This window comes from Salvelinus alpinus, chromosome 15 (assembly GCF_045679555.1).
Source record: "Salvelinus alpinus chromosome 15, SLU_Salpinus.1, whole genome shotgun sequence".
NCBI classification, from domain to species: domain Eukaryota; kingdom Metazoa; phylum Chordata; class Actinopteri; order Salmoniformes; family Salmonidae; genus Salvelinus; species Salvelinus alpinus.
In genome coordinates, this window is record NC_092100.1 from 42,216,774 (window position 1) to 42,236,476 (window position 19,703).

The window sequence follows — 19,703 nt, forward strand, 5'->3', positions numbered from 1 at the left end:
TTTACTTTCACTTACTTAATTAGTGAATGCAGCTAGCTAGTTTACCCTATTCAAACAACCGGTTCAAGCAGAGAGGGATGCTAGCAGGCTATGGCTATCCAACACTGGAACTCTTCCAAGTCAAGGTAAGCTTTTGGTTTAATTTATTTATTGCCACGGGGCCCGCCAGTGTAACTAATAAACTGCTTGATGTATACTGTACTGCATGATTTTAGTGGCTTTAGTTTTAGTAGCTACACTTGCCTAATCTGTTACCTATACAAAACTAAAATACATCTGATGAGGATGAATGCAAAGAAGACAGCAATAGTTTCATATTAACAGTACTGAAGGAGATGCCTTGTACAGCACATTTGAAAAGTATTCAGACCCCTTTATTGATTAAATTCGTTTTCCCCCCTCATCAATCTACACACAATACCCCATAATGAAAAAACAGGTTTTTACAAATTTTTGCAAATGTATTAAAAATCTGTGTCCATATTGTCCATGAGTTTCTAATAGATAGACCATATGGGTGAAGAGAAAATAGCATAGAAAAGCATCTAATCAACAAGCATCTAATCAAAAAACATCTAATCACAACTTTCACCAGTTTGAGGCAAAAACATTCACAAAAAAATACATGTTGACGTAGTAAAATAAATAAAAATGCACCAATGGTATTCACTAAGTTGGATGGTTTATATTTAGGATGATATTTTACAGCTTTCTCATTCATTTTATTTTTAAATAATTGTATTTAATTATTTAATATATTTTCCATGTGATAAGGCCAGAAAACAGGACAGAGATAATTACAGACACCGGTGATATTATGAAATACCCCCAAAAGACCAATAGATACAGTATCTTGTGGTAGATTACATAATTTAAAGATGTCAAAATTCTGGTAGTTTACTGGTAAACTTAGAAAGTTTCCAGTAAAATACCTTCCCTTTGCAACCCTAGATAGGACACAGAAATTAATTTGCAAACACATGTATTTTTTGTTGTAGCACAACGTTAGTGAAATTCAGTACCTATAGTCTTCGGTTCTCTATCCATGTAATTTCTCCACTGCGCAACCAGGATGAAGCTAGCATGCCATGTTCATTTTAGTCTATTCAAACAGACCCCATTTGAAAGGAAACAAGCATTAATAAAGATCAGGTGTGACCAATAAGTGGGCAAGGCCAACACACCTGAACACACTTAACAAGATAGAGGATAAAGAGAGTTTTGTTGATGCTAAGTATTGTATTTTTTCAAATAACATTCTTAGAAAGTTATTTGAACATTACTAATGTTCTTGTGGTTTTTATGGAACATTTTCTTAACGTTCTGAGAACATGACTTTAAAAATAACCGTGAGGAAACCTGCAGAAAACGTTATGCTGAAGTAAACGTTATGCTGAAATTCCTACAGAAGAGTGTTGTTTCTTAACATTCTCTGAACTATTTGAGAACATTCCCAATGTCAAACTAGTTGGAGAACATTCCTAGAACATTCCCAAAATGTACATTAAATCCAACCATGTTTGAACTTTTAGGAAACATTCAGTTAAAGTAATGAAAGAGCAAGATTATTATTTTTTTAAATTCAAGTTCCTTAAATGTGCCGAGAATGTTCCACAGTCAAGCAACTATCCTGCACCATTCCCAGAAAGTTGTAGGAAGGTTGTATGCAAAATAACCATATGACAACCCCGCTGTCACCAAGCTCTAAGAAACATTTGGTTCTCAGAACGTTATGTGCTAGCTGGGTAAGCAATTAAATGTAAAATGTAGTCTTTCTTAACCAAATGTAAACATATCATACAAAACCTCCCACAAATGTCAAGAGTTGCAACAAGGCATTCTGCTCCTCTTTGTAAAACATCACAGTGACACATTAAAATAAAAAACAAACATAAATAGAGGCACAAAAAAAGGCACAAAATAGTGGAGAGGTGTCCTCCAGACTCTTTTACTTTTCTGACTCCCTCCATCCTTGTGCATTTTTTCCAAACTTGTAGACCAGCCTTCGGCCATCCACGTGTTCCAGGATTTCCTGTTTGTAGTAATATCTGGAAAGGTATGGACAGGGAGGTTATTGGAACAGCCAAAATGACTGCCTTCTTAAGATGCGAACCAGGAAATAAACATCAAAACCCCCTAATCCCTTCAGTCTTTACCTCATAGCTCGGCTGAGCTTCTCGTAGGTCATGCTGCTGTTGTTCTTCTTCTTGCCCCACAGCTGAGCAACAGCCTCTGACTTGAGGAAACGGAACACGCCATCTGTCCGGTCCTCCCACTTGAGCAGGCCTGAGTTCCACTCTGGGTTCAGCAGAATGTCCCTAATGAACTCCCACAGGTGGGTTCCCCGGGGGTCTGAGGAGAAACACATGGGTGGTGGACATTAGAACAATCTACTGTACATCAGTTATAGCATAGGCAAAACGTTCAGCATGTAGCCATCATCCGATTGAGCATTTACATTAAAAGATAAGTAACGACAGTATTGAAGATGATAAATACTACTCACTGTGTTTTTTGATCTGATGAGGGCGACTGTGAGATCTCTTTGTGTCTGAAAGTAAATTAATAGACACATGGTCATTAAGCAGATGCTCACAACAAATTAAAATGAAGACATTCAATATATTTGGTAGATGTGACAATCAAACCCACTAGTGGGTCTAGCATCATAGTAGTCCAACCAACTAATCAAACAGACCTTTAACCTACACGGTTTAACCCTTGTGCCGCTATATCTTACGCATTCCATATTAATTCTATGGAACCCAATACTGTACAATTACATGGGTGTGGGAAACATTTACAGGATGAGTTTGTTCAGTTGTATCGTCATACATTGTTTTCTCAGTGGCATTGTTTAGTGAAGGAGTAAACTCAGCTGGCCCATTCCCAAAATTGTCACTTACTGATGTGAATTTGAAATATAAGACATCATTAAGCAAAGTGGCAATTCAAGGCTACTGAGTAAAGTCCATGAACGTTCAGTTCATGGACTTTACTCAGTAGCCTTGAATTGCCACTTTGCTCAATGATGTCTTATGTTTCAAATTCACATTGGTCCAGCAATAATTTATTTGGGGACTAGGCTACTGTAGATCAAAGTCTTCCCTTGGCTTGGGTCTTGTTCCAATTTCTTTGTTTACATAATGTTTTATAGGTTTTCAGTCCTCATCTTTTACCTGGACTTGAGATAGTGAGCGATGCCACAGGTGCGAGGCATTGACATGAGGGATCAAAAATGTCTAAAAAGTAAAGACAGGTCAACATATAAAAAATTATGCTGTCCGTAAGTTAGTTAAAATGTTGCATTTTTAAGTCTCTCCTATCCATTCTAATGTGGTACCTACCTGCAGGATATATGCTAGGTTCTGGGAATGAACAAGGGAAATCTATGAGGAGAGGAGAGCACATAAAGCTTACATTTACTTAATAAGAGGCATAAAGTAACATCTCAAGAGTTTATTGAAATCACAGACTAGATTTAACTTACTTAATTTTTTAACTGGCGTCAAACATGTTGAGACAAGCACAGATAGGCCTATGTCATGACTGGATGGGCTTGTAAGAGATGACTTGAAGTACATTACTCATGTATCCCAATGTTTCTCTAGAGCAGGGATCATCAACTAGATTAATCCACGGGACAATCTTTTATAAATATACAGTACCAGTCAAAAGTTTGGACACACCTACTGATCCCAGGTATTTTCTTTTATTTGTACTATTTTCAACATTGTAGAATAATATTGAAGACATCAGAACTATGAAATAACACACACGAAATCATGTAGTAACCAAAAAAAGTGCTCAACAAATCAAAATATATTTTCTATTTGAGATTCTTCAAAGTAGCCACGCTATACTTTGATGACAGCTTTGCACACTCTTGGCATTATTTAACCAGCTTCATGAGGAAGTCACCTGGAATGCATTTCGATTAACCGGTGTGCCGGTTGCACAAAAAGTTATTTTGTGAAACGTCTTTAATTCTTTCCTGCATTTGAGCCAATCAGCTGTGTTGTGACAAGGTAGGGATGGTATACAGAAGATAGCCCTATTTGGTAAAAGACCAAGTAAAAACCATCAAGCGCTATGATGAAACTGGCTCTCATGAGGACCGCCACAGGAAAGGAAGACGCAGAGTTACCTCTGTTGCAGAGAATAAGTTAAAGTTACCAACCTCTGCTTCACAGAGTTCAAGTAACAGACGTATCTCAACATCGACTGTGTGAATCAGAAGAAGCAAAGAAATCACTACTAAAGGACACCAATAATAAGAAGAGACTTACTTGGGCCAAGAAACACGAGCAATGGACATTAGACCGGTGGAAATCTGTCCTTACGTCTGATGAGTCCAAATTTGAGATTTTTGGTTCCAACCGCAATGTCTTTGCGAGACACAGAGTAGGTGAACAGATGATCTCTGCGTGTGTAGTTCCCACCATGTTGCATGGATGAGGAGGAGGTGTGATAGTGTGGGGGTGCTTTTCTGGTGACACTGTAAGTGATTTATTTAGAATTCAAGGCACACTTAACCAGCATTGCTACGACAGCATTCTGCAGCAATACGCCATCTCATCTGGTTTGCGCTTAGTGGGACTATAATTTGTTTTTCAACAGGACAATGGCCCAGAACACACCTCCAGGCTGTGTAAGGGCTATTTGACCAAGAAGGAGAGTAATGGAGTGCTGCATCAGATGACCTGGCTTCCACAATCACCCGACCTCAACCCAAATGAGATGGTTTGGGATGAGTTGGACCGCAGAGTGAAGGAAAAGCAGCCAACAAGTGCTCAGCATATGTGGGAACTCCTTGAAGACTGTTGGGAAAGCATTCCAGGTGAAGCTGGTTGAGAGAATGCCAAGATTGTGCAAAGCTGTCATCAAGGCAAAGCGTGTCTACCTTGAATAATCTAAAATATGTTATATACTTTTTTGTTACTATATGATTCCATATGTCTTATTTCATAGTTTTGATGTCTTCACTACAATGTAGAACATATAAAGAAAAACCCTTGAATGAGTAGGTGTGTCCAAACTTTTGAATAGTACTGGATATTTTTAGACTGCAAATTGACCGCAGAAGCTTAAACAGATATAATATTTGTCTAAAACATAATGATTTCAAACAAATTATTTCATTTTTGAAAAACTTTTTACCCCCTTTTTCTCCCCAATTTTCATGATATCCATTTGGTAGTTACAGTCTTGTCCCATCGTTGCAACTCCCGTACGGACATCATTTCAAACCTTGATTACATTTGGGAATATTGTCCTGCGTATGGTGCTGTCTTTTGGACAGGATGTTAAAACGGGTGTCCTGACACTCTGTCATCATTTAAAATCCCATGGCGGTTATTGTAAAAGTAGAGGTGTTCACCCTGGTGTTATGGCTAAATTCCCAACCTGGCCACATTCCATCATGGCCACCTAATCATCCTCCTCATTCCTAATTGGCATATATCACTCCTCACCTCTCCACATGATAACTGATTTGTGGTGAGAGTTCTTGTACAAAATGGTCGCCGTGCATAACTGAAATTGGTGCTACACATTGGTGAGTTGAGTTTCCCCCTACTACTGTATGCAAGGCGCTTTGAGTACCTCAATTGGTAGAAAAGTGCTTTATAAATCCAATCAATTATTATTATTTGTATACAATCACATATGTCTCTCTATTATGCGTGTGAATGCTTGGGAAAATATTTCCCAATTAAAATCACTTGGAACTGCTTTCCTGTTGTTTTTAGTCTTTTAATTCCAACAATGGAAATTCAACAAAACAATTTTTTTTTTTTTTTTTTTTGTTGTTGCTTGGGGCCAAATAAAACCACCCCCGGGACAAATCCAGCACAAGGCCCGCCAGTTTGGGAACCCTGAGTCTCTCTGTTCTATAGACTCCCCGTTCTCTACGAGGGTCTGAAGCATTGTATATATTCTATAACTTTATAAATTAAAATTTTATAAGCATGCAACAATGCGTTTTGAATAAAGGACATGTGAAAAACAATGTACTACATCCTCTCTGGGTTTGTATGCTTTTGACAGCTCTTACCATCTGGCTCTGATTTGATAATGTCCAGTGGGTTAAACTCCACACCAGGATGCTGTCCTGTTTAGGGATGACATGGAGAAACAAGAGGTCATTGTTATTACACTGACAGTAACAACACCCTTCTTTATTTTGTGTTGCATGTAATCAAATTTGATGCTGAAATCTTAAATCCTTGATCCTTCCACCGTACACTGGTTCAACTGTCTGTTCTTGTTTGTTTGTGGTTTTCTAACCGACTCAAATATTGTTGAAATGAAATACTACATTCAAACATCTGAAGACCAAATTTATCACTAACAGTATGTTTTTATAATACATGGCCAGACCTGGCCTCCATTCTGATAAACATAAGACACTAACAATAACAGAAGACGTTACAGCTTTGTCCAATGTGTGAACCTACCGCTCCATTTGAGCTCGTTGAGGCTTTGGTAGAGGATAGGCCCCACAGTGCCCGCGGCGCGTGTAAAGTCCTGGTAGGTCATGCTGCACAGTTGACGGCCGTCCACGTCAAAGTTCTGGAAGTGGATGCTGGCAGCGTCAATCTGGTGCATGTCCACCATCTGCTGTAGCCACTGCCACACCAGGTACTTTGACCAATACTGAGGCTTGTAGTCCTGGGACCACAGGCTACTGGTGTAACCGGGCATCACTGTGGAAACTGGGGATAGGGTTGAAGATAGAGGTTAGGTGCGTTTTGCAATAGCTGTGAGTAGCATATCAAATTTTCAATCTTTGAGTGTGCAGGGGGTGTTGTGAAAAAATATTAACTCTGGCTAGCCCAGGTACTTGTAAATAATTAAACCAGCAGTGCATTTTACTAAAAGAGCCATTGAGTAACCAAACAAGTCCTCACTGTCTGGGCATGGGTAGGAGCTCCATGTTGTGGGCAGCTGGCTCTCAATGCTGGCAGTGGAAGGGATGCTCATGATACAGGTGGTATGACGGACCATGGTCCAGAGCTGGGGGAGAAAGACACGTACAGTCAGTATGGAGTAAAACCCCAAACAAGGTGATTGGTAGGCTGCCATGTAATCACACACAGTGCACATAGACAGTGTTATTCCCCATAGTGAGTTGAGATGTTTGCAAATTAGATATTTCCAAATTACAACATTGACAGTTGTGAAAGTGCAGAAGGAGTTAGTATAGGGAGAGTGTGGGTGTCTGTTTTGCATACATACACAGTGCATTCAGAAAGTATTCAGACCCCTTGAATTATTCTACAATTTGTTACGCTACAGCCTTATTGTAAAATTGATTACATAGTTTTTTCCCCTCATCAATCTACACACAATACCCCATAATGACAAAGTAAAAACAGATTTTTAGAATTTTCTGCAAATGAATAATTTAAAAAAAGAAACTTTACATTTACATAAGTATTCACACCCTTTACTTAGTACTTAGTTGAATCACCTTTGGCAGTTTTTACAGCCTCGAGTCTTCTTGGATTTGAGGCTACAAGCTTGGCACACCTGTATTTGTGGAGTTTCTCCCATTCTCCTCTGCAGATCCTCTCAAGCTCTGTCAGGTTGGATGGGGAGCGTGGCAGCACATCTATTTTCAGGTCTCTCCAGAGATGTTCAATTGTATTCAAGTCCGGGCTCTGGCTGGGCCACTCAAGGACATTCAGAGACTTCTCCCGAAGCCACTCCTGCATTGTCTTGGCTGTGTGCTGAGAGTTGTTGTCCTGTTCGAAACTGAATCTTTGCCCCAGTCTGAAGTCCTGAGCGCTCTGGAGCAAGTTTTCCTTAAGGATCTCTCTGTACTTTGCTCTGTTCATCTTTCCCTCGATCCTGACTAGTCTCCCAGTCCCTGCTGTTGAAAAACATCCCCACAGCATGATGCTACCACAACCACGCTTCACCGTAGGGATGGTACCAGGTTTCCTCGAGACATGATGCTTGGCATTCAGGCCAAAGAGTTCAATCTTGGTTTCATCAGACCAGATAATCTTGTTTCTATGGTCTGAGAGTCCTTTAGGTGCCTTTTGGAAAACTCTAAACGGGCTGTCATGTGCCTTTTACTGAGGAGTGGCTTCCGTCTAGTCACTCTACCATAAAGGCCTGATTGGTGGAGTGCTGCAGAGATGGTTGTCCTTCTGGAAGGTTTCCCATCTCCACAGATGAACTCTGAAGCTCTGTCAGAATGACCATTGGGTTCTTGGTCACCTCCCTGACTAAGGCACTTCTCCCTTGATTGCTCAGTTAGGAAGATTCTTGTTGGTTCCAAACTTCTTCCATTTAAGAATAATATAGGCCACAGTATTATTGGAGACCTTCAATGCTACAGACATTGTTTGGTACCCTTCCCCAGATCTGTGCCTCGACACAATCCTGTCTCTGAGCTCCACAGACAATTCCTTCAACCTCATGGCTTGGTTTTTGCTCTGACATGCACTGTCAACTGTGGGACCTTATATAGACAGGTATGTGCCTTTCCAAATCATGTCCAATCAATTGAATTTATCACAGGTTGACTCCAATCAAGTTGTAGAAACATCTTAAGGATGATCAATGGAAACAGGATGCACCTGAGCTTAATTTTGAGTCTCATAGCAAAGGGTCTGAATACTTATGTAAATAAGGTGTTTCTGTTTTTCATTATTTATTTGAATACATTTGTAAAATAAAATCTGTTTTTCGCTTCATCATTATGGGGTATTGTGTGTAGATTAATGAGGGATTTAAAAAAAATCTATTTTAGAAAAAGGGTGTAACGTGACAAAATGTGGAAAAGTCAGGGGGTCTGAATACTTTCTGATTGCACTGTATGCCTATGTGTTCTTCTGATGGTAGAATGAAATGGGTTAGTTACATTTAATGACGTGATACTCCTGGAGTTTGGAAGGCGGCACATGTACTTTCCCTTCACAAAGGTGGCGGCCTATTTCTAAACTTTCTTGCCAAGCTAAAATATTAGAATCCTTGATTAATTCTCAGCTAAGATCTTTGTTATCCTTGAAAAGTATTCTAAATGCACACTACACGACAATAAGTATGTGGACACCTGGTCGTCGAACATATCATTCCAAAACCATTTTCATTAATTTGGAGTTGGTGCCCAATTTACTGCTATAACAGACATTGCTGCGGGGAATTGCTTCCATTCAGACACAAGAGCATTAGCAAGGTCTGGCAATGATGTTGGGCGATTTGGCCTGGAAATCAGTCAACATTCTAATTCATCCCAAAGGTGTCCGATGGGGTTGAGGTCAGGGCTCTGTGTAGGCCAATCAAGTTCTTCCACACCGATCTCGACAAACCATTTCTGTATGGACCTCACTTTGTGCACGGGGCATTGTCATGCTGAAAGGGCCTTCCTAAAGGGCCTTCCTCAAACTGTTGCCACAAAGTTGGAAGCACAGATTTTTGTAGAATGCCATTGTATGACATATCATTAAGATTTCCCTTCACTTGAACTAAGGGGCCTAGTTGGAACCATGAAAAATAGCTCCAGACCGTTATTCGTCCTCATCCAAACTTTACAGTTGGCACTATGCATTGGGGTAGGTAGCGTTCTCCTGGCTTCCGTCAAACCCAGATTCGTCCTTCGGACTTCCAGATGGTGAAGCGTGATTCATCACTCCAGAGAACACGTTTCCACTGCTCCAGAATCCAATGGCGTCGAGCTTTACACCACTTCAGCCGACTCTTGGCATTGCGCATGGTGATCGTAGGCTTGTGTATAGTGCCTGGCCATGGAAACCCATTTCATGAAACTCCCGATGAACAGTTCTTGTGCTGATGTTGTTTCCAGAGGCAGTTTGGAAGTCAATAGTGAGTGTTGGAACTGTATGTTGTCGACACTACGTGCTTCAGCACTCGCCGATCCCATTCTGTGAGCTTGTTGCTCTTTAGTAAGGCCATTCTACTGCAAATGTTTGAGCATTGGGATTGCATGGCTGCGTGCTCAATTTTATACACCTGTCAGCAACGGTGTGTCTGAAATAGTCCAATCCACTAATTTGAAGGGTTGTCCACATACTTTTTTATATACAGTATAGTGTTCATCATTCAGGTTTTTGATCAGGTCATAGCACTATCTCTGTTTCACCCCTAGGTATAAATGATGTGGTTACCTGCATGGATAAAAATCAACATTGTTCTGCCCTCTTCATTGACCTGTCAAAGGCTTTCGATACTGTTGATCACTCATTGCTAATTCAGAGGCTTTCTTCAATTGGCCTAGACCAGGTTGCATGTAACTGGTTTAAAAATTGCTTGACAGATAGAACTCAATGTATATCTACTGATGGTGTTAAATCAAGTTTCTTTACAGAAGGTGTCCCGCAGTGGTCGATTCTGGGTCCTGTGCTTTTTACTGTTAACATTAACTATCGACTATCGGAAAAAAAAGTGACCTAAACTTGTATGCCGATGATACTGTTGTGTATGCTATTGCCCCCCCCCCCCCCCCCGGTTGAAAAGGCTCTATCTATACTACAGTCTTCCTTCATCGTATTATAGAAAAACTTTATTGACCAGAAATTAGTACTGAATAATGGTCAAACTAAATATATGTTGTTCTCTAGAGCGCATAAAATTAAGTCTGATGATTTATGCATGTGCACTTTGGATGGTGTCTATATTGATCGTGTCCGTGCTTACAAATATCTGGGCATCTGGATTGATGAAAAGCTGTCTATTAAAAAGCATATTGATGAGTTAAGAAGTTGAGAATAAAAATGGGCTTCTTCTATAGAAATAGGTCTTGCCTCTCGCTAAATAGTAGAAAGCAGATTATTCAGTCAATGTTCCTATCGGCCCTACACTATGGCAACATCATCTGTATGAATGCAGCTGCCACTTCATTAAAGCCATTAGATGCAGTTGATCATTACGCACTGTACTTTATTACGGGTGACAATTTTAGTACTCATCACTGCATTCTCTACCAGAAAGTTGGTTGTCCCTCTGTGATGTCATCACTGCATTCTCTACCAGAAAGTTGGTTGGCCCCCTTTGACTTTAATGACACGTTTAAAGTTGACAAACAAGTTAATGAAGGTCTAAAGAATTGATAAAGAAGTGACATTGTAAAAGTAAATGCAACATAAATAATATCAGTGAATACTCATTTGAATATTTATAGAAAGACAGTAGTGCTACAGTACGGTATGTGGACCATGGTATACTCTTCTCTATATCACTCCCTTGACTGCCCGTGAAGTGTTGGCCATAGTGTGTCAACAACATGGTTATGTTCATTGAACTGTTGTTGAGAAAACCGTTCACCACAACCATATTTGCATTCAATATGTAAATATATACTGTGTGCTGAGGTGTATTTATGTGTGTAATAAAGCCCTTTTGTGGGGAAAAAGTCATTCTGATTGGCTGGGCCTGGCTCCCCATTGCGCACCTGTCCAGTCATGTGAAATCCATAGATTAGTGCCAAATGAATCTTTTTCCTTATATGAACTGTAGCTCAATAAAATATTTGAAATTGTTGCATTCATTGTTTTGTTCAGTATACATTATTAAAGTTGGAGGTCGGCACTGAGGCCTGTGACGAGTATATAACAGGAAGGCGGAGTGGCTGCACCACAGTACTTGCAATGACTTTGTCACATATTTTAGTGTTTGTCGAGTCCAGGGGTTTCCAGACTTTTCTGTTTCGTGACCAAGCAATTAAAGTTTATTTTGACTCACAACCCACCATAAGGTTTGAGCAGTGAAAAAAACATACAATAAACAAAGAATAAGCAAAAAATGTATTAATAATAAATTATACTGTCTTCCTCAAACCAAAACCAGTTTCCCAAGAACTTGAGTCAAGATCCCTGAGTATGATTTTCACTAGAGGCATATGGCCTTTGACAGTTCAGGCCAAGTGTTGGGTTCAGATCTAGATCCTATTGACATCTTGCCAAGCCTTGCCAAATGTACGCTTTTGATTACCATCAGTGCAGTCTACTGTCTGTTTGCCTGCTGTCTAGTCTGAACAGCCTAAAGACTGTACATAGAAGTAGACTGCTGGCATTGTATTCCTGACTGTTTAGTTAGCATGTCCCTATCATCAGGGAGTAGTTTCTATTTTCTATAGTCTCCTGGACGGTTGAAGGTTAACTTGTTAACGATACATGGTGTGAACTATTCAGGGATGAGTCATAAAGTTCCATGTTAGCTAGACAAAGCGCTTTGGAAACTCACCTCTGATCAATATTCACTGACTGTGCATATCACCAAACAAACAAACAAAGTTTCATAACATAATTATGTAAAACCATGAGGAAAGACTTACAGATGAAGGAAGTAAACAGACAATAGTCCGATCACTGATCAATGTCACTTCAGGTAAGCAACAAGCAAGTGCAGGCAGGTCACTCTTTCCTGGCTCTGATGTGTCTGAGGACAGATACAGTCTGTGGAGTTTTATACCAACTGATGCAACCAACCAACTGATACAACCAATGCTAGGTGATTACTGTAGAGTAGGTTGTAATCAGGTACAGTCATTCAACCTAAAACAAAACAGCAGTGGTTGAAAGTACCCAACTGTCATACTTGAGTGAAAGAAAATATACCTTAAGAGAAAATGACTCAAGTAAAAGTGAAAGTCACCTAGATAAATACTACTTGAGTAAAAGTCTACAATTATTTTGTTTTAAATATACTTTAGTATAAAAGTACATGTAATTGCAAAAAATACTTAAGTATCAAAAGTAAAAGTTAAAATAATTCCTTATGTTAACTCCACCTTATGTTAAGCAAACCAGACGGCATGTGTTTTTAAAATATATTTTTTACGGATAGCCAGGGGCACACTCCAACACTAAGACATATTTTACAAACGTAGCATTTGTTTTTAGTGAGTCCACAAGATCAGAGACAGTAGAGATGACCATTGATGTTCTCTTGATAAGTGTGTGAATTGGACCATTTTCCTGTCCTGCCAACCTTTCAGAATCTAATGAGTACATTTTGGTGTCAGGGAAAATGTATGGAGTAAAGAGTAAATTATTTTCTTTAGGAATGTATTGAAGTAAAAGTTGTGAAAAATATATAAATAGTAAAGTAAAGTACAGATACCCTTAAAAAACTACTTATGTAGTACTTTAAAGTATTTTTACTTAAGTACTTTACACCACTGCAAAACAGTAGTTTAACTTTCATGCATGTAATCAGTCACAGATCAGTGGTCATCTGGAGCTGAGGTTTGCATCCCTAAGAGCTCATGTATAAGTAACGGCCAATGTCAAACATGACATCGAGACCTACAGACAGTGCTGAAACAGATTGAAATAGCATTGCTTCATAACAGAGTGTGCTGGAATAGAACCAATAGAACGTTATGGATAAGTTGAAGAAGCATTGCTGGCAATCAACGCTTGACACAGTTAGACACATGAATCCAAACAAGCACTATCTAGTTTGAAAGACAATTAAAGTAATGCCTACATTGCTTTGTTACAGTTAAAATACCTACTGTCTGCTTAATGAAAACACCCATTCATTCCTATGCCCAGCCATTTGACATTAGATTGATTTCATTACATTCAGTCATTATAACAGCTACGAACAACAGGAGCAAATCTGGTTGCTTAACAATGCTTAGCATGTTTTCCTACCAGAGCTGTGGAATGGAGACCGACCAGGCCTGTGTTCGATGGGTGTGTTGTCCCTCTCTCGCTCTTCTCTCAGATGACTTTAGGTGGGTAGCTACAGTAGTTGTGCTTCGGTACACAGGTGGGTGAAGTGTTGTTGTCAGTGCTAGCAGTTGTGCTCTTCCGACTCCAAAAACAAACAAAAAAATGCTTGCCCAAACACACCAAGGTGCTGCTCCAGCAGTGGGTATTTTATGCTGTCAGCTTCCTTGTCCTATCCTTATCTCTCTCCAATTGGCTACCAGGGTAAGTTCATGCTAGTTAGTAATTTGGATGACGGAGTGAATAACAGCACACACCTGTCATAGCTTTTACTTTCACTCTGTTTTTTCTCTCTCTCTCTCTCTCTCTCTCTCTCTCTCTCTCTCTCTCTCTCTCTCTCTCTCTCTCTCTCTCTCTCCCTCTCTCTCTCTCTCTCTCTCTCTCTCTCTCTCTCTCTCTCTCTCTCTCTCTCTCTCTCTCTCTCTCTCTCTCTCTCTCTCTCTCTCTCTCTCTCTCTCTCTCTCTCACTCACTCACACACTTTTAAAACTAACCTTTTGGGGACACACAATTCAGTTCCATTCGAAATAAAAAATATCTAATTCTAACCTTAACCCTAGACCCCCTGGAAATAACATTTGACCATGTGGGTGTTCACTTAAAATTACACAACAACTAGGTTCCAGTTTAACAACATTTACTAGACCATATTTACACAGTACATGGTTGCCATTGCACTCAGGTCAGGTCCATCAACAGTGAAATTACCACGCAGGTGTACTAATAACAGAGTGATAGCACCGTAATAACAGAAATATAGGGATGTCCCCAGTTGGGGGATATAGGGATGTCCCCACAAAATGTCCCCACACACACACACACACACACACACACACACACACACACACACACACACACACACACACACACACACACACACACACACACACACACACACACACACACACACACACACACACACACACACACACACACACACCATACTTGCAAGCATTTAAAGTTAAACATTTAAACAGCCAATTAAAGTTGTCGATTTACTTGCATGTGACAGAAAGCTAAATTGTAGCTGGTCCCGTCAGATAACATGGCACACGTTAGCCCTTTTCTAACCTCACCAGGTGGCAGTGATTACATCCTGGCACAACTTCTGCAGCCAATTAAAATCGTAGATGGAGTTGGACATGTTCCAACACTGGTCAAATTGCTCTCTGTGTAAAGTGCCTAGTTCATGTAATTGTCACAGATTAATGCACGGTTTCGAATCTCACATGAGTCCCCCCCCTTTGACATTTAGATTTACATGTATCCTATTAGGTTAGTGTGTTGAAAAGGGATGTAGCCTACAGCCAACAGCTTACAAATGAAAAAGGACTTACATTTCAGCCTTGCACACAAACACACTGCTATTGCCTAATAATCATATTGCATAGGCTATGTTACATGGACATGTCCAACTAAATATTTTATATGCATTTTTATAATCATCTGCTTTGTCACATATGTGTTATTTCACTAGAGATGTGCAGTAGAAATAGTCTGCACTCTCGTTATCATCCTACAGATGGCAGTATTGCAGCTTGAATCGACAGTCTTAATATAGGAAGACACTTGGCTGTCATTAATATATTCTTATGTAGGTTACACTTACAATGTTTTATAGTTTATGCAATATTATAATAACCCACTTTGTCACATGATTTTTGAATCGAGAATCAAAGACCGACATTGAACAGTTTTTTCCTCAACAGAAAAGCTTGATGCGAGGTGGGCTCATGTCCATGGTTAAAAAACAGTATCATTTACATTTACATTACATTTAGCAGACACTCTTATCCAGAGCGACTTATCAATTACAATGCAACCGCTTTAGCAGTGTGTGGCGCCCAGAGGGGATGAGGATTGTTATAGCCTACATGACTGCTGTTTGACAAATACATAATTCTCTACGTTTTTATTTTATTTTTTACAATGTGTGATAAACTTTCTTGTAAGGACCTCATTTATCTTTTTTCCCCATAGAAACTCATTGATGTGTTTTGCCATATGCAAAAACTTGAAAATGTTGTCTAACGTTAATAGGTTGTAGCCTAGTCAAGGATGCATCAATGCAATATTGCCAAACAACATTTTGTTACAGACCAACTGAACAAGTAAACCTTGAGTTTGTAGATTTAAAAATGTCATTGGTTGGTGGATCGAAAATCGAAGATGTGCCAGGATGTAATCACTGCCACCAGGTAAGGTTAGCATAGGGCTAACTATGTTATCTGATGGGATCAACTACAATTTATCGTTTGGTCAAATGCAGTAAATCAACTATTTTCATTGACTGATATGTATATGATTGCATGAGAACCTGTATAACTTTAAATGGGTGCTTATGTTAGCAAGTATGGCCCCAGAATGTCTCCAGGTGGTATGAAGTTCACAATGACTCAACGCTGATGATTTTTCTACTGTCAGAACCTTTGGCAAAATATATCTACTGCAACCTTTCGAAGCTAACTGCAAGAACAATGGCCAACATGTTCCTTTTGTATTATAGATGTTTTTTATTTATTGTCCTTCCCCATAATTGTATTTCATTCTACTAATTGTCATCTAGAGAATCGTGTTTCCATATGAATACTTCAACATGATGGCACTGAATCAGTGTAAGCATAGCCTTTGTTACAGTAACATAATTTCCATTGTCTGATGTTCCCTCTGATGAAGAAAGTAAAAAGGGCAAACCCCCATCTGTGTGTTTAGGACACTAACCATGTCTCATTCTTAGCGGGAGAGCACTCTGGATGGAGAGGGATGGAAGATGCTTTGACCAATCCAGGTGTGTGCTGTTCAGTCTTGTGGATACTCTGTTATCCTGCCAGAACCAGCTCCTTGAAGGTGACACATTGCTGTGCTCAGAGCCTCTGCCTATTTGTTTACACTTCAACATAGTTGCCTCTTCTGTCTGACACACAGACACCAGCTGAGTGACACATGAGCATAGTGAGATGAGAGTTCAATATCATCTGATGCTGGCTGGTTGCCTTTGTTAGAGCTGATGTGTGGCATGTGGAGAGCTTCTACTGCTGCTCCTACCGTTTGTTTCTCTTTGTCTTACCCATGGAAACATCAGTAGCTGATGGAATGGATAGTCTGTATTACTGTGTTATTCAAAGATACTGGCATCCTCTATTTAAATCCACCAAACTCTATTGCCCGGGCAACCTAATGATCCAACAGAACATGAAATTAATATTTTATATATCTTACTTTGATCTCTGGAAACATAGTTTTAAGAACCAGCAGTAAATACAATCAGAAAAGTGTGTAAAGATAATTGGATATGTCACATGCAGACCTTTAAGCGTGTCACCCTTTTTACTTGCAGTAGTCATCTTTTGACAATGATCAGAAGAAGTACAAATAGTCTATTTCTGCTTGCCGCCAATTAGGGTTTTGACAAATGTAACGTTGCCACTGATCTAAGTTCTAAATATAGCCCATAACACACACAGAACTCTCTCTGGCATTCAGCAGAGCACAGATTGGAGCACTAACAGCTTCATGATGTTGATTGAAGATTGAGAAATGTCGGAACTGTCTAATGGGCTCAAGCAAGGAGAAGTCAGAGAGGCAAGTATACGTCAAGTATATTGCAACAAAGCCTATCCAAGTCATGCATGATTCACATGTTTACCTAAACATAGCTATCATTCTCCAACACAACTATTTCCTTATGGTAAGGAAGGGGCAGAACTGTATGTTTTCTGTATTGCCCACGTGGACAGACTACCTGTGATCCCTACCGGCTGAACATGAGTCCTTAGTCCTGGGTGGGGCTGGGTGGATTGCTGCTCTCTGCTGGCCTAGTAACTCTTTGCAGTTCCCTACTACATTTGACTGGGACCAGTTCCCACGGCACTGCTGCCTCAGAGGTAATGAATGAGGAAACCCAGCACTACCATAATGGTCTCTGAGAACCACCTGTCCCTGTCCCCATCCCCGTCCCTGTCTCCCCAAGCTACTCAGCCTGCTTTGTAAAACCCACCACTCCTGATCCCTAGCCCAAATCCCTAGCTTCCTAATACCTGCATGACTCCCCGACTAGCCCCCAGCCTCTCCCACATCCCCTCTGCTGCCTATTTGTAAGACAGGTGCTATTTGCCTGCTGTTTTGGAGCAGTTTTTCATACTCCTTGTAAAGGGTAAAGTCCCTCCAGGGTGTAATTTGGGACCTAAGTCGCGCTTGGTGCCGTCCCACTGTATATGCCTGACCAGATTAATACGCCCATCAGTGGGGAACTGGAGTCGCATGCAATTCATTACAGGCGATGGCTTGGCCTGCTTTCCCCTCTCTCCCACTCAACTTCTCCCTTTTTTTCCCCTTGCTCTCATCTCGCTTTCACCATTTTTTGCCAAGTCGTGAGGAGAGTCGAGTCTTTGGCAACTCATTTCATGCATCTTTATTCTGCCTTTTCCAGGTGGATGGGTGTCTGTGGATGATACAGAGGTCCATTGGGGGGAAAGGGAGAGAGAAGAGAGACAGAGAAGGTGAGATCAAAGTATTTTATATCAACTCTATGCAGGCTGTGTGAGTGATATACTGTACATTCTACTTCTTTCACTTAATTCTTTCAGATTTTTAAATAGAAACAAAAAAATCCTATATGAAAGTTTAGAGTGCTACATTTCAACAGTATTTAATCATATATATCAGGCCTAAGGGGACAATAATTCACGCTAAGGGCCCTCTCTGAAGCCCCTAATAACTCATTCCAGTCAGCGGTTATGGCCATCACTTTGACAGGGGACAAGATAGCTGTCATTCTGGCTAGGCGAGACAGGAGTGCTGGAGTGGGTACAGGAGCTGCCGCCGCGCCGCAACGCTCTAATGAGCACAGAACACATTAAATGGCGTACGTCTATTACAGTCGTCAAATCCCCCCATCCTCCTCTCCTCCTCTGCCTTACCTTGTTCATTAGCTGCTTATCACCCCTGTTGGTGTCATCTGTAATATTTCACATTTTGATTAGCATATGATCCACGGGGGAAAAAGACAAATCATTTTATTAGCGTCAATTACAGCTATAAATTACGATTTATCTGGCTAAATTGTAATTTTACGTGTTCTCCCTCCCAGAAAACAAGAGAGAACAATGGCCTTGTACTGTAATTGCAGTAATGAGCAGCAGTGGCGTAAGTTTAGTTTTAGAAGTTGGGGGGACATAACTTGGCGGGGGGTCTGGGGATCCTCACATTTTTGGGGGCATCTAAAGCTAATTTCCTGCATTTTTTCACAATCTAATGACCCATGGCCCTTCTAGCAGTCTCTATTTAGAACAACAAAAAGTAAGCAAAAATGCTGATAGTCATCAAGCTAGGTAAGCGATCATTTTTAAATATGTTTAAGTGATTGATAATACTGAACTAGATCAATGATAATTAAATAATCAATATTGTGTTGCAACTTTAACCAATAGCCTAACAAATTAATAACTTGTACACATATAGTACAAAATGACTTAACTTTTGATTGTCTTTATTATGACATCCTCTATATCAAATTTCAGCCAGCCCGAGTCACCTGGACGCCCGACCCTGACCAGTCTTGTCAATAACTCAACTCTCTCCCCAACCCAATTTCCTTCCCACTTTTTTTAAATGTCTCAATGGAAATGTTTGGAAAACAAAAGTTTAATAAAAACACACATACACATACACCTACACATTAACATACAGAAACAGTACATCCTCCATATCATAGGCCTAATTGTACTGTAGCTCTTTTTACTTGCACACAATAATGCTGGGTCACCCCGTCCTGCCCCTACAGGTCCATGGCCATTCAGTACCCCAACCCAACACACCCCACTCAGCATTAGGATCTCAGTGAAACATTCATTATTGGTTTCAGGTGTGCTAGGCCAAGGCCAGAGGGACAACGAACAGTACAGCAGACCCCCAGGGCCAGGACTGAGCAGCCCAGCAGCTAAGGATTGCCTTAATAAGTATCTCCCCTGACATGGGCATGTTTTCAATACAGACT

General features: G+C 40.2%; 1 protein-coding gene across 2 annotated transcripts; it reads right to left on the bottom strand.

Annotated features, from left to right (window-relative positions):
* Positions 1-352: 352 nt before the first annotated feature.
* Positions 353-13,866, bottom strand: LOC139540112 (ETS homologous factor-like). Of its 2 annotated transcripts, XM_071343687.1 has the most exons (9): positions 13,632-13,866; positions 6,912-7,017; positions 6,459-6,716; positions 6,056-6,112; positions 3,348-3,389; positions 3,180-3,242; positions 2,507-2,551; positions 2,157-2,352; positions 353-2,048 (listed from the first exon to the last, which is right to left on the bottom strand). In XM_071343687.1, exons 2-9 carry the CDS (start codon positions 7,006-7,008, stop codon positions 1,949-1,951), a joined length of 858 nt encoding a protein of 285 aa, XP_071199788.1. In that variant the 5' UTR covers positions 7,009-7,017; positions 13,632-13,866; the 3' UTR covers positions 353-1,948. The 2 variants fall into 2 exon arrangements, with proteins under 2 accessions (XP_071199788.1, XP_071199789.1); XM_071343688.1 differs by lacking the exons at positions 3,180-3,242; positions 3,348-3,389.
* Between the last annotated feature and the right edge of the window lie 5,837 nt (positions 13,867-19,703).

Coding starts and splice junctions, on each gene's coding strand:
- LOC139540112 (XM_071343687.1), bottom strand. CDS start 7,008: ATGGTCCGTCATACCACCTGTATCATGAGCATCCCTTCCACTGCCAGC. Junction 6,717..6,911: donor CTCCTACCCATGCCCAGACA/GTGAGGACTTGT, acceptor CCCTATCCCCAG/TTTCCACAGTGATGCCCGGT. Junction 2,552..3,179: donor GCTCACTATCTCAAGTCCAG/GTAAAAGATGAG, acceptor ATTTACTTTCAG/ACACAAAGAGATCTCACAGT.